This window comes from Metopolophium dirhodum, chromosome 9 (genome assembly GCF_019925205.1).
Source record: "Metopolophium dirhodum isolate CAU chromosome 9, ASM1992520v1, whole genome shotgun sequence".
In the NCBI taxonomy this organism is placed as follows: domain Eukaryota; kingdom Metazoa; phylum Arthropoda; class Insecta; order Hemiptera; family Aphididae; genus Metopolophium; species Metopolophium dirhodum.
Genome location: NC_083568.1, coordinates 2,188,645 through 2,205,432, shown reverse-complemented (window position 1 = coordinate 2,205,432; position 16,788 = coordinate 2,188,645). Strand labels below are relative to the sequence as shown.

General features: G+C 28.2%; 1 protein-coding gene across 4 annotated transcripts in view; it reads right to left on the bottom strand.

Moving 5' to 3' along the window:
- LOC132952740 (glutamate receptor ionotropic, NMDA 3A-like) overlaps positions 1-16,788 on the bottom strand; it is a 169,065-nt gene that overhangs the window by 98,770 nt on the left and 53,507 nt on the right. For all 4 annotated transcript variants that reach the window (XM_061025147.1, XM_061025146.1, XM_061025149.1 and 1 more), the window contains 2 exons: positions 3,213-3,281; positions 2,646-2,931 (listed from right to left, as the gene is read on the bottom strand). In XM_061025147.1, coding sequence (XP_060881130.1) covers positions 2,646-2,931; positions 3,213-3,277 — 351 coding nt within the window. In that variant the 5' untranslated portion in view covers positions 3,278-3,281. The remainder of the gene's footprint in view (positions 1-2,645; positions 2,932-3,212; positions 3,282-16,788) is intronic.

Here is a 16,788-nt window from a genome sequence, read left to right as displayed (position 1 = left end):
AAATAAAATATGGTCAATATTCTGATTTTTTATAACAAGTTCGAAATTTTTGTTCGTTGGAATTTATACCATCAGGCACCAATAGTAAAATCACCAAAGCCTTTGATGGATTTATTCAATCAGAATATGTTATATACAAAATAAATCTCAGCACTGAGAATAACCTCTTATCGATGAAGTAGGTACTAAAAAAAAAATTCATAATAGATCGATGTAGTGAAAAATATTAGGCTTATCATAATATATATATATTATATATATATATATATATATACTAGCTGATCCTGTGCACTTCGTTGCCCGTTAAATGTACCAACTCTATATGACTCAAACTTTGTTCAATTCGTTATTTAATATTCGGTGTACGGTGTTCAAAATTTATTTTAACTTTTCTGATGCCTGGAATAAAAATTCTGATTCGCAGCAGTATATTATCAGGTAGGCAATCTACCTGCGGTAGATCGCGGACCCAGTGTGGTTTATACGTAAGTGTATGATTTAACTCTAAAGTATCAAAGTTATAACCAAGTTTATTTTGATATAATACGGCGGATTAATGTAATCAATTAATACATAGTCCTAACCTAACCTAAACGTACTAAATTCCGACGAATAAAAACCAAATTTAACTCTTTTTAAATTAGCCTATCTTCTTCACAGAGATCTGCGCACAAACGTATATATTTTAATATAGGCTATAGCTGATCCTGCACACTTTGTGGCCCGTAAAAAATGACAACTCTTAAACAAATTGTGATTGTTCAACTCCTTTTTGGTGTAACTCACTGCAGTAAGTGCAACTCAGCCACTCTGGTAGGCAATGTGTGAAAATTCGATTTGATGCATGCTTGTACCTGATCTGCCCGATTAACCAATAGCAACCAATAATAAATAAATACTATTAATTATTTTTCCTATAACCAATAGCAATCATTTATAAACAAATATTTCCATCATAAATCTCAAAATCCCTGTTTGAGCACTTCTATTAATTGAATGTAGCGTGATGTTATATAGCCTATGACCTTCCTCAATGAATGGACTATCCAACAAAAAAATAATTTTTCAATTCGAACCAGTATAGCCCCTTACAGCACCTTTAAGCCCATTTCAGCTCCTTACAGCCCTTTTTTAGTAATAAAAAGTAGCCTATGTTTTTTCTCAGTGTCTAAACTATCTATGTACCAAATTTCATTTAACTCGGTTCTGTAGTTTCGGAGCCTATTCAATACAAACAATCAAATCTTTCCTCTTTATAATATTAGTATAGATATTCATAATTACCTATATTTTATTATTCAAAATAGGTATAATGTAAGTACGATAATAAGTTTGATATAATACATTTATTTATTAAATACAATTTAATTCAATAATTGGGATTTTAAGAAATAAGATATATCGAATGATTTTAGACATATGGGATATTTTTAACGAGGGATATTTTGAAGCACAGGATATTATGTGGGGGAACCAGGTGGTGGTGGCAAAACATGGCTTATGTTAGCCAAATATTAATGTATTTTTGAATTTCATCTACCATTCAATTAACAAAATTGTAAAAAAAATAATTTCTAAATAATAGGAGGTATAATAGGGTAAATAATAGGTATATAATTATTAGTTGCTAATTATAAAATGTCAAAAAATTGGAGCTCACTTACTAGATATATTTTTTAATTTCAAAATGTCTCATTCAATACTCTCAATATTCGCATCAACGTGATAAATCAAAACAGAGGAATACGTTGACAGATGACATTAGTGCAGATTGTGATTCATTAAAACTAACGATGTAACTAGTCCCTGTACACATATAAACAGGTACAAAAGCCACATTAAAAAATATAACGAATGAGCGTATAAATGTAGATCCAATTATAAACAAGATAATATAAAAATGTTCTTATAAAAACTTTATGGTTGTATACATTTTTTAAAAGATCTCACCATCCACGATCCACTATCCACCTAACCTCGACCAGCCCAAATAAATAAATATATTTATAGATATGAATACGTATAGGTACTAATGGCACGTGAAAGTTTTTTTAAAACTGTGATTAAAAATGTTCGGCACGGCCAGAAAAAGGTTCACCACCCGAGGTACCTTTATAGGTTATATTATAACATAGGACAGTAAATAATATTTATACGGGCGGCCTCTTCCGTGATAATATATTATTTATCCACATTACTTGCGTCGCGTTCCGAGAAAACAGATAAAAGTTTCTTCGAATTAAAAATTCGTCACGCGTATAATTGTTCGTATCACATTCGCCGATCAGCCTCCTGGAACGAGCGCACCACAAACAGCCGTTTCGGCATCACGAGTGCCGACAATATTCAGACGATATTAGACAATTTTACGCCGGGTCGACTGGTGACACTGAAATTTGGCCATCTAATTATAAATACTACGAAATGGCCAAATGTCAGTGTCGCCAATCGACCCGGTGTAAAGTTATCAACAAAATGAAATGTATTACTATGTATTATTATAATTTATAATGTAATATATTATTATGTAATGTACTTTTATTTAAAAAAAAAATGACTAGGTACACCCTTGTTGCCGAACGCGGTCTTTATAGATTCTATATGTTATAATACTATAGACACGTGGTAAATAAACATAAACTCACTTGATCTATTCGCTGCACCGAAGGGAGCCAGAGCACGGGTATCCTGTAGCTGGTAGCGGTTAACGCGGGCATCGAACCAACCGGTTCGGGTATGAGGAGCAGACACGCGACGATCGTCTTGTTCGCCCACAGGTCGAGCACTGCTTCCAGGGCGCCCGTGCTGAACTTGTTGGCCGGCATCTCGGCGTACAGCACCCGCACCGACGGCGGCATCGCCCTGTCCATGGTCCTGGGCAGCAACGAACCCTGGTCGTGGCCGTGTATCACCGAAACGTAAACGTGGTTGCTGCGCGCGCGATGATACCGCGGTAGGCAGACGAGACAATCCAAAAAACAGAATCGATTAATTAAAACGCCGGTCACGGCTTTTCGTGTACCAAATGATGGTTACTATTATTGTGTAAGATAATCGACGGGCGACAGCGCGACGTAATGTCATTATCGCGAGTCGTACGAAAATCGATTTCCGACGATACACACCAATGGCGTCTATATAGGACGTAAAGCTATAGCTAGGAACGAGGCAAGTATAGTCTAAATTGTATATAATATATTTTTATTATGTACCTGTGTGACAAGACGAACGGCAGCAGCGTCATCGCCGTCATCATGGCCGCGAACGTTGACTTCATTTTCCTGTCAACATGGAAAAAAATTCGAAGTTAATTATAAAATCGGAACGTTATTGAAAGACATTATAATAATTGTATGCGACAACCTGAGGGGAAATTGGTTTATCAAAACGGCAGGAAAAAAATATACATCAGCTGATCCGGACATTGTGTATTATAATTTTGGATCGCTAGAGTGAATCGGATTATTATATTACGGCGTACGCAGATATGCGAAAAATATAAAAAAATCCTTTATAATATTAATGCGTCGTACAAAATATTCTCGTTTAGTTGTTTTTAACACCGGTGATTATGTTTTGGTATAAATATGTGATACATTAAAAATGTCGAAATATTAATTGAAAAATCTAAATAATACTATAATGCGAGTATAATATGCGATGCACTTGTTATTAAGCAGGACATAAATGGCTGAAATTTTCCGGGGGTATAACAAAATAATATTATGTTGATACCGTATGGATCACATCGAACTCATTAATATTATCATACCGAATTTCGGTACAAATAAGCGTATATAGCTTAAACCGGTTCAACATAATTTATTATAATCATAATTCATATTTTTAAGGAACTAAAATATTTTATTCTCCATCTACTTTCGGGTAACGTCGATTGCGTTCTATTGTATTCGATATTATATCGTTCTAAAAGTCCGTTAATAAAAAACATTTTTCATGGCGCAAGTTAGAATTTCCACATAGTCTGAAATCGATTTACAAACTGTAATAAAGTAGAAAAGTACCCTTAAGAAATTTCTTAATAAAAGATTATTATTACTAAGCTGTCCTGTTCTGCGTGCACGCGAATGACGTATAATGCCACTGCAGTAAGAACGACTCATAACAGTCATAACCAGATATGTACGAATGAACAGCTAGCTGTGGCTGTAAGTACCTACACTCTTGTGTATTATTACAAACAATCGATCGAGTATGTATAATGGTGATTCAAGATTTATTTATTCATATGCATGTATCGCTATTTTCCATATACACATCACGAAAAATATAAATAATAATGATTGTATATTATATAATATATATATTTCCGACTTGTGTAACATTTATACGTCCCACTTGTTAGTTTGAGAGAAAATAATATAAATGAAATAAAAATGTAATAAAACCTGTCACATATCTGGGGTGTCCCTGGAGTCTATAATATGGTGCCAGCCCGTCCTTGATTGATGTAACACCGCAAGCGGAAAGAATAGAATGCCTACATAGTTATCCAAACATTCAGCTTCACGATATGTTGTTTATTTTAGAAGGAATTCCTGCGAAAATTCTAATAACGTAACTATTTTTTTTCTTTTCAATGCTGGGTACGTCTAAATTTTGAATTACTTAAAATATTGTACGTGTTCAGTAACTTTAATACAACGCTTACGTATACCATAATATTGTTTTAAGTACTTTTAACTATTTTAGTGATTAGATAGGTACCTCAGATAAATTAGAACATGCATAAGTTGTATAAAATGTAAGTAGTTAAAAAATCGCACACCTACAATACATTTTTTAATAAACTTAATATGTTTTTAAATTAAATATAAAATTAAATCTATTGGTTTTTTATTCTATTCAATGTTATTATTTGATAATCAGAAGTATGACTTTAAACCTACAAATAGTATAAATAGTTTTAATAAAAAAAAGGTGGGTAAGTGAATGTCACTCTGCTGTACAGTAGGTTACAAGTGGGTCACTGTAATGGATGGTGTTAAATTTGAATTCAAAGATATAATATCATTGTATTAGAAAAACGATTCTGAGCGAAAACGGTCAGTCAGCCTATGATATTATTGTGAATAAAGTAATTTATATATAACCTATTTACGTGGATCCTTGTTTTAAATTTTCAATCCTTAGCCATAAAAGTTAAACATTTTATACATTTTTAACTACAAAATAACTAATAAATTATAAATTTGATAAATTCTAATATAAACATTCAGTGAAATTTTCAAGTATCTACAGTCATTCGTTTTTGAATAACAATAAAATAACAAAACCGCTACATGATAAATCGAGTGAATATCCAATATTGTGAAAATATGAACTTCAAACGCTCGTAAAAATTTAATTTGACTTTGTTATAGACATTTTTTTTTGGATAAAGGTAGATAATCTTATAAGGAATCTTGTATTACATTTTAAAATCTTAGATTTAAAAAGAAAAATTTTTATGAATTCTTAACACAAAATAATTTAGTAATTTTCGCGAATTTTCCATATTTTGTCAATTTTTGAACTAAATGCTTATAAAAAAAACTGTGACTAAGGACTTTTAATATTTTTAAAATGTCATTGTAATAATATAGTAGGAGCCTTGTAATAAATGTTCAAACTTTTTTACCCAACAAATACAATTTTATTGACATCCTTAGAAAAAAAAACTAATAAAATTGGAAACTGAAAATGTTCCTAATTAGTTCAAAACAAATCAAAATATTTTAAAAATTTTATCGTGTATAGAAAATTCAAATATAAATAATCAGTGAAAATTTCATGTATAAAATTACCGTTTTTCCTTAATTTTATGTTGCTTTTCCCGGCGCTTTTGAAAACTATTGGAAATTTTAGATTTTAACCTACTCAATGCACCAACAATATTCACTTTCCCATCGAACAAGATACTGAAGTTGAAAATCCAATCATTATTTCGACTACTTATCATGTACACAAACACAAAAAATAAAAATAAAAAAAAAACACACATCATTGTAAAATTAATACATTCATCGTTCCACTCGGAATCTAAAATAATATGACAACACCTAAATAATTAATATCTTGAAATACACGCTAAGAATATGCAGTACCTACCTAAAAATAGTAAAATATGTACTCAAAAATTATCGATTTACGCGAGTGTAAGTTAATTTAAAGTACGAAAGGTAGATACTGATTTTTAATTTTTACAAAATTTATCAATATCATGGACATTTGCAAACTATTTTGTACTTGAAAATTTAAAACATTTTTAATTTTGTTACCTAAGGCTTGATAATTTAATAAAAGATTATTCGTAAGCTTTTTAGTAGAATTCAAAAAAAGTTTATGGTAAAGCCACATGTACATATTTTATGAGCGTTGTAAGTAAAAATGTTGACGACATTGTATATTCAAACGTATAAAATAACGATTTATCCTCTAACGATTTTAGTTATTATTTTGTAATTAAAAAAACATTAATCACGTGGATTTGAAACTTTTTGCCATTACGTGTATTATTAATTTTAATACGCAAATAAATTTCAAAAATATTTAGACTAATTTTAGGCTATGTTACCATGGAGGCATGAACCTATTCACACCGTAGAACGGTACGCAATTATTGACTCATAAGGATTTGGAAAAAATAGTTTAATATACAGAATTACTAATGATTAATTAAATAATAAATGATTAAATATCCTCAAAAATAAAGCCTGCAGACACACCGGAAATGCTCAGAATCGCGTGTGAAATGATTTATTATTGAATTAAAATGTAATACATCCATCACTGTAACATACTCATTGAAGAGGTACACTTGATTCATAGTCTATACTTCGGCTCACGAGAGTCCATGCGTGAAAACGCGTCCGTCGCTGCGCATCGGCAAGTTATCGAATAGTGGGAATGGCATCACAGTGGAAGAAAACATACGCTGCGTATTACTATATTGATGCGTGGTTTACGTATTGAAACTCGTGGGCCGGAGTATATACAGCCATACAGGCATACATCAGACCGACCTTTCTGGTTTTTCTCTTTTATTTTAACTATATTGATTAACAATTAAAGCATAAGTATTTTAAAATGGCACTCACGAAATCCTTATTTTTCCGATATAACAAAATTTTATCGACAGCGAACTTGCATAAAGCCAATGGATCAATTCGTTAAGTGTTTTAACGATAATATTTACCTGGAATATATTTACTTAAAACGAAAACACGTCACCATACAACCAAAATCGTAAAACTGCAATGTGAAACTTGTTGCTCTAAAACCCCACTTAATTTTTAACTAAATTGACATAAAAACCTATCACGAAACCTTTCAAGATAAATCCCCAAAAAGTATCTAATAATGTTTAAAAATTTCAAAAATCAAAAGTTTAGAGCGAGTTTGAAACCAAAACAGAACACGCTGTAGTCCGCAAATACCACTGTGTGATGTATAATATAAAATATTAAAATGTACTATAAGACCACAAGCTAACTATCAAGTTATATCTATTCTATGATAATTGATAAGAAACACTAACTAACAACGGATAATTAAATTTGCTTGAAAATAAAACTTCTGACTATTAGTTAGAACTCTAGAAGAGAGATAAAAAAAGCAAGAGGTACATTATATTGCTTTTGTTTGAATTTTAGACCCTTAATTATTTCAAAAACAACTCCAAAGTTTAAATAAATTTTAATATTGTCAAAGTTTCAGAACAATATACGAATTATTTATAAGAAATTGTATGTAATATTTACAGTCGAGCAACAACAGTTTCGAGAAATAGTTATTTTTTTTCCATAAAGTTTTGTAGTTTTTAAAAGTTGTTGACCAAAAAGAATTAGTTCTATTATATGTATAAATATACATTTTATTACATTTAATTAAATTAAATTAAATTGTTTTATATTATAGATTTTTTTAAATTACATATTCTATAATAGCTAATGGATTATTTTGATTGCTTCAAAATTATAAATACCTATATTATTGTCTATTGATGCAACATTTACAGCGTATTCAACATCTACACCATTATTTTAAAATAATTACAGCATTATTGAAGTATACAAACTTAGAAATTAATTTAATTAATGACTAAATGTTGGACAAGTATGGTTATGACTAAAAATATTAATATAATGTATAAAAAGGTGGGTAAGTAGATGTCGTACAGTATGTTATAAGTGGGTCACTGTAATGGGTGGTGTTAAATTTGAATTCAATGATATAATATCATTGTATTAGAAAAACGATTCTGAGCGAAAACGGTCGGTCAGCCTATGGTATTACTAATATATTTGATGATGATATTATTGTGAATAAAGTAATTTATATATAACCTATTTACGTGGAGCCTTGTTTTACATATTCAATCCTTAGCCATAAAAGTTAAACATTTTATACATTTTTAACTACAAAAGAATTAATAAATTAAAAAAATTGATAAATGTTGTCAAAATTTGAACTTTAAATGCTTATAAAAAAAAAAGTTGAACATTTTATAAATTTTTAATTACAAAATAATTCTTAAATTTTAAATTTGATAAATTTTGTCAAAAATTTAAATTTAAATGCTTATAAAAAAAAATTGTGACTATGTATTTTTAATATTTTTGAACTGTTATTGTAACAATGTATCAGGAGCCTTAAATTACATTTTTACGCATTTTTACACAACAAATAAAATGTTATTGATATTTATAGAAAAAATAACTAAAAAAATTGAAAACTGACCATGTCCGTAAACAGCTCAAAAAGAGTATTACATTTTCAAGATTTTTTACCCAACAAACAAAGTTTTATTGACATTCATAGAAAAAAAGACTAATAAAATTAGAAACAGAAAATATTCCTAAACAGTTCAAAACAAATTAAAATATTTTGAAAATTTTATCGTGTATAGAAAATGCAAATATATATAACCAGTGAAAATTTCATGCATGTACGTTCATTTATTTTAGAGTTACACCAAAAACAAAAATCGATTTTTCAAAAACAAATTTCGCGTAAAAATGTCCGTTTTTCCTTAATTTTTCTTTTGTTTTTCACGGCGCTTTTGAAAATTAATGGGAAATTTTTACTTTTGACCCCCCCCCCCACGGTACCAACTAGATTGACTTTCCTATCAGAAAGATACTGTTAAAGAAAATTTTAGCATTTTTACTGTCCTAAAAGGTGATGACAGGCACAAAAAAAAATTTTAAATAAAAAAAAAATTTAAGAAAAAAAGGTGTATAAGTGGATGTTGCTCTGCTGTACAGTAGCCTACAAGTGGGTTACTGTAATGGATGGTGTTAAATTTGAATTCAATGATATAATATCATTGTACAAGAAAAACGATTCTGAGCGAAAACGGTCAGTCAGCCTATGATATTACCAAGTATATTTGATGATATTATTGTGAATAAAGTAATTTATATATAACCTATTTACGGGGAGCCTTGTTTTAAATTTTCAATCCTTAGCCATAAAAGTTAAACATTTTATACATTTTTAACTACAAAAGAATTAATAAATTAAAAAATTTGATAAATGTTGTCAAAATTTGAACTTTAAATGCTTATAAAAAAAAATTGTGCCTATGTATTTTTAATATTTTTCAACTGCTATTAGAACGATTAATCAGGAGCATTATATTAAATTTTCACGCTTTTTTACCCAACAAATAAAATTTTATTGATATTTATAGAAAAAAAAACTAAAAAAATTGAAAACTGACAATGTCCGGAAACCGCTCAAAAATAGTCAAAATATTTTCAAAATTGTATGGTGTATAGAAAATGCTAATTTAAACATTCAGTGAAATTTTCAAGTATTTACAGTCATTCGTTTTTTAATTACAATAAAATAAGAAAATTGTTACATGAGAAATCAAGTGAATATCAAATGTTGTAAAAATATAAATTTCAGACGCTCATAAAAATTTAATTTAAGTTTCTTGTAGATATTTTTTTTTTTGATAAAGGTAAACAAACTAATGAGTAATCACTAATCTTATTTTACATTTTCAAATCTTAGATTTAAAAAGAAAATTTTTTATGAATTCTCAACTCAAAATAATTTGCTAATCTTCGTGATTTTTCAGTATTTTGTCAAAATTTGAACTTTAAATGCTTTTAAGTAAAAACTGTGACTAAGGATTTTTAATTTTTTTCATCTGCCTTTGAAACAATAACCCAGGAGCCTTCTATTAAATTTTCAATCTTTTTACACAACAGATAAAATTTTATTGATATTATAAAAAAAAAAACTAAAAAAATTGCAAACTGACAATGTCTGTAAACAGCTCAAAAAGAGTCAAAATATTTTCAAAATGTTATGGTGTATAGAAAATGGTAATATAAACATTCAGTGAAATTTTCAAGTATCTACGGTTATTTGTTTTAGAGTTACACTAAAAACCAAAATCGATTTTCTCGAAAACAGATTTTGCGTAAAAATTCCCGTTTTGCCTTAATTTTTCTTTTGTTTTTCACGTCGATTTTGAAAACTACTCGGAAATTTTTACTTTTGACCCCCCCCCCCCCCCCCCCAAAAAAAAAAAAAGTACCAACTAGATTCATTTTCCTATCAGAAAAGTTACTGTTGAAGAAGAAAATCCAAGCACTTTTACTGTCCTAAAAGGTGATGACAGGCACAAAAATAAAAAAAAATAAAAATGAAAAAATAAAAAAAAAAACACAGATCATTACATTCAAACTTCACTCAGAATCTAAAATGTCCATACAAGTATAATATTATTACAACTAAATAATTGTTTTAAGAATTATGTATTGATTTTACAATGATGTGTGTTTTATTTTTATTTTTTGTGTTAGTCATCACCTTTTAGTTTTAGTTTTTGTAGTTAAAATTTAAAACAAGGTTCCACGTAAATTGATTATATATAAATTACTTTATTCACAATAATATCATCAAATATACTTGGTAATATCATAGGCTGACTGACCGTTTTCGCTCAGAATCGTTTTTCTTATACAATGATATTATATCATTGGATTCAAATTTAACACCATCCATTACAGTGACCCACTTGTAACTGTACAGCAGAGCAACATCCACTTATCCACCTTTTTTTTCTTAAAAATTAATAAGATTGCACAATACATTTTGAGCGCTTTTTTTAACCAAAACTAACAACATCTATTACTAACATTGAACCAACGCTGAACGCAAAATGTGATTTTATGTGTAAATAATTTATTGATCTTCATTAAAAAAAAAATTGTTATCAAAATGGTTCACCCTTTTAAAGTGAGTCATTTAAACATGATAACAACTTACTTCACATATAAAGTATTTATTTAATGTAAGCTTGTTTTATTTTCAAATTTATTATACTATACAAAGTATTGGGTACTTTAGATTCAGTGGTTTTTTTTTGCAGTTAAGGTGTTTGCAATAAACACGGATTTATATTTATATATTATTCATATTTTATATTAAGTTATTACATTCGTCTAAAAATACACTCAAATATAATTCGATTAAAATAATTATATTGGTAAAAATAAAACTTTTATAGAAAGCTTATCTTATAGTTTTTATGAATTTAATGTTTATTCCAACATAAATTATATTTCCAATAATATTAATGATCAAAATGAAAACAAGCTATATTCGTACATATAACTGTATTATAATAATGTATATAGGGAACAACTTTTTTTAGAGTAAACTTTTTACTTATAAAATGGTAGTACCATAAAAGAGTTATAAAACAATAAGGGTATATAGAAATATTTCGAAGAAAAAACATATCAGTTTCCACTGCATGGCGTATAGCAATAATAATGATGGATTTTGAAGTATGTCAATCTTTTATCTTAATACTTACTAGGCACCTAAGGTTTGGTACATTTAGCTTAACATAGATGGGGTCATTAAAATGTAAGATATTATTAACAAAAAATAAATAAAAAGCCATTCTTGAATCTTCCTAGAAAACTATCATTCTCCCTCGCATATTTTTTTCTTCTATATTATTATAAATACATAATGGAAAAAGTCAGATACTTTAAGTCCACCACTTTCTAGAGGCTTTTGAACGATGCTAAAAAAATATCACTTAAACGCATATACACATGATATCATAACCACTAAAAAAAAAACCCTGATCCGAAATCGATAAGACACAATATCATATCCGCACTCTGGGAGAATTTTCTTATTTGATATATCTATATTTCCTTATTTTTCTAGTGTTGTTTCCCGGCTCTCTTATGTTATTATTGATGTGGCGCTGGGGTTGAGCAAAACGATATCGTCGTGTTTGTATAGTTAATTTTGACGCGGTAGTCTTTGTCTCGCCACTCACATTTATACGGCACTTTATACTACACGGGAGGACTTTAGTTTAAATTATCAAAACGAGAATAGCTGGCGAGTGACCAGGTCTAGTCTCTGGGTATTTGTTTCGCACCACTATTTTTAAAACGTAGATATAGGTACCTAAACTTCAAATAAAACAAAACCCTGAAACTTAAATATTTGGTCTTTTGGTGAAAATACCGTATTGGCGTAGATATTTCCTCACATGGCCACATGAGTAACTCATAAACTTACTAATAATTTTTGGTAACTGTTGTTTTGCGTCATCATTTTTAAAACGTTAAACACCCGGATTAAAAAAAAAAATTATTTTAATAAGGTGTGATGGTGAAATAGCTTTGTTGCAGACCAAATTGTGTACACAATACAACATGTATATAATAATATAAATATAATACTATAATAGTATACTGAATGTTTATTAAAAATTTTATATCCCATAATTATCCCTCCTTGAAAAAATCCTAGATACGCTATTGCGTACCCGTGTAATATAAATATAGTATAATTTGCCTAGTGGTACTATAATTTTTCTGAGTATTTCGATGCATGAAAATCGCATTTAGGATGAGTAGCTTATGAGTTATAAGTATTTAAAGTTTTGACAAGTGGAATAGTGGACCAACATTTTAATGAAAATGATAATAAAAAATGGAAAATATTTTTCAAAAACATCAGTTTTATACTTTTTGAAATAATGAGTGGTCAATGATAAAAGAATCATCCAGTATTATACAATATACAAAATAATAATAATTTAGGTACTAATAAGTATAATTTATGTATATGTTTAACATAATATTCGATCTACAATAACTTTGATACGGTTAATTGTTATTCATATTATTTTAATTTATCCGAGTTCACCAATTTCGAAATTTTTTTATTGGGTATTTGTATGCAAGAACAAATTATACTACCTAAATCAAATTTGTTTTTTTCCAACGGTTGTTTATGTTGGTACTGTTTTCAGCAAACAGTTCATTATAATTAATGTTGTCTACAGTTTTATTATAAATAAAGCTATCAAGCAATATTGCCACAAACTAGATTTAATCGTTTAAGTTCTAAATTGTCAGAAAATTAGTTCTACGAATTGTATATTTAATATAGTTTTAAACAACTTGATAGTTAAATAATATATAAAAGTGGCTATCTACTACAATAATAATAGTCTATAAAAAATCGAATTTAAATAAAATCAGTTTTAAGAAAAAGTATGGCGTTACATAATATGACATATATTATATATTATTTATATGTATATACAGAAGTATATTATGACATTGTCCATTGGTAAATAATACACTATATATATTTTAATCAATAGTTATCTTTTTATGTATGATAATAATAATTTAAGTTCTTCATTCTTGTCAATAATTAAAATGACTGTTTTCATGTATATAGTATACATATTTTGTAGCCAAAAACAAACCTTCATGTTTAAAATTATATACCATTTTTTTTTAGATTAAAGCAATGTTTTTAATTTGCTATAATTGCACATTTGTTAATAATTTAATTCATTTTCTCTAATTATAAAATAATTATAAGTTAATCGTATTATTATTTAAAAGTCTTTTACACAGCTTTGAATAATTAAATAACATCGTTGAAAATACGAAACCCTTTGAGACAAATCCTCAATTATCAGCAACATTGAATCTTGTACATATAATTATAATATATTTTAATTGAAAACAAATACCATTAAATCTATATGTATAATTCATTTCTGATGTATAACGTTTTTTAATTTATAATATATTATTTTCAGATGATAATATTTCGCAAATGCATTAGGTACTCTCGCTCACATAGGTAAGTTATCTTATAATACACTATTACATTAGATAACGTATGATTACATGTTGGTCCATTAAATATAAATTGACTATTTTACAAGACAAATTATTTAATTTTAATGTAAAATACATTAATGTTTAAATAAATAATAATTAGTAAACAATTATTTTGTATATATAGACATCAAATATTTGAAATATAAACTATTCCATAGGTAATTAAATAATCAATTCATTTTTATTTTGTTCTGTCTCGTTAAAACCAACCTAATCAACTGAATTTATGCTTATGAAAATGAATGTAGGCAACCATTTATTTTAATTATTACTCTTTAAATCGTCATCATACTTTTTCCATTATCAAGCCACAAAATATGCAACTAAAACAAATAAAATACGTTAATTCGCTCCCCAACCTTGCAATATAATTAATAATATATCATAGTTATATTAAAATGTCAAACGATTTATAACAATTACTCATTTAATTTACTATGTAATAATATATATAGTATAATACCTAAGTACAAAGCATTAATATAATTTGAGGAACATTATTTTTTTAATTATATTAAGTTTAGAATAATATAAAAGAAGTTATAAGTTAAAGCAACGGTTCCCAACTCATGGGCCGTGAACCATATAACATTAAATAATATTAATGTAATATATACTTAAAATAATATTATTATATATTTGTATTATATACCTCATAATATTTCTGGTTATAATAATATTTATAATATAATATAATTATTGGTTCCTGTTTGTCATTTTTATCGTATTTTATTTTGCGATAAACTTTATTGGTCTTTCGTTTTCATAAATTGCTTGACTAGTTATTCAGCGACAGTGGTTAAGTGCTTATGTGTCGTTGTGTCTGCTGTGAGTTACCACACACTATTTTTAATTCTTTTATTTCTAATAACTTACGTATATATATATGTATATCAATTTATATATTATATGCAATGTCCTTAAAACTGAACTTTGAAAATTTGTTAATTATACAACCTAAATTGGTTTGAATACTTATAAAAACGATGTATAAAAAGTTTTAGGAGAATCGGACAATATTAACCCGTGCCACAAAAAGGTTGAAGTTGCGAATCTCTATTTTGTAGAAAACAACATAGTTTGATATGCTTTTCAAGTATATCACAAATAATAATGACTGTATCGAAAAAAGTATAAGAACATAATTTTTTTGAAATAACATTTTATGTATTTTTTTATCTTATTCATTTTTTATTAAACAAATATTTTTTGAAAAAAATTACATTAATTAATATTGAGAATAAATGTTCATATTTAAAAAAAATTGTTTTATTTTATTAATGTTTATACTCAAAGATTCAATTTTTTAAAACTTTTTATGTAAAATAGTACTCTTCTTGGAGTCTGGGTATTTATTGCGGTAGTCACACACAACTTGGAGCAAATATTGTTTTTGAGTTTCATCATTGGTAATTTTTGTATTGTATTCCTCTATACGTTTAACTCCTCTTTCAGCAATATCATTGACTACATTTATGTTGTGTAATGATATGCTCACACACCATTATAATAAACTAACATTTTACAGAATAATAAACAACGGCCAGACTGTCACTTGTAGAAATCGGTCGCATCAAATAAAACCATTAACAACGAAAACTAAGATATCGACACGCACTCATAACAATATTACGTAGGATGTGTGTGACCTTATTTTATGCTGACGCCAAAGAATAATCTAGTTCCCAGGCCCACAATAATTTAGTGACAAAGCCACCCACCACTCTCTGGTCAGCATCCTCGCGTCCGTCCCTTAAATCAGTGCATGAGCACCAGCCACCAAGTAACAACCTCTCAAGTATCAAAACCGATTTCAACGAGCGACAACTGGACTTCTTATGCAAGCAATAATCAGTGCGTTCGTTAATTCAATTTGTGTATTTGAAGTAGTACTTTATCTTATCTAAAACCTAAAACTCTTACAATATTGGCTACGAACAACTGCGAATCAGGTAAGGCATATGATATAATATTTTATGTGGATTGCAGTCAATACGTTCTATGTGCTTTTTTCCATAAAATCATATTGTACGGTGTATTTGATATAATTCTCGAATACACGATCTCGAGAGCCCTCCGAACACCTGGAGGAAGGTAATAGCGTAACTTTACTATTCTAACTTTTACCATTTTAATATAACTATCGACAGGAGTCGTATTTATATTTATTTTTATTCTATCTTAATTTTACGTTATTACAGTTGGTAACAATTGCAGTAGATTTTTTAAAATGTTCATCATCGTTCCATTTTGATGGATCAGTCGTAAGAAAGTCAGTATTTATTTTGAAACGTATAAAGAATTGCATTGAGCTCACACAAATAAAATCTTTAAGGCCTTTATTTAATATACCAATAGACTCTTTTGGGTTCAAAACATATCGGTTTATATTATCTTCTTCTGTATCCATATTAAGAGCTGCTATCATTTTTCTTATTGAGTCTACTGGTACGTGTGGATCGAAAAACAATAACGCAGTTGCCTCGGGTGATAGATACCACAAATGGCCACACATTTTTTTAATTGTGACTTCAGATGTTCGGATATACTTTTATCAATAGACTGGTATCTTATTAAATCTTTT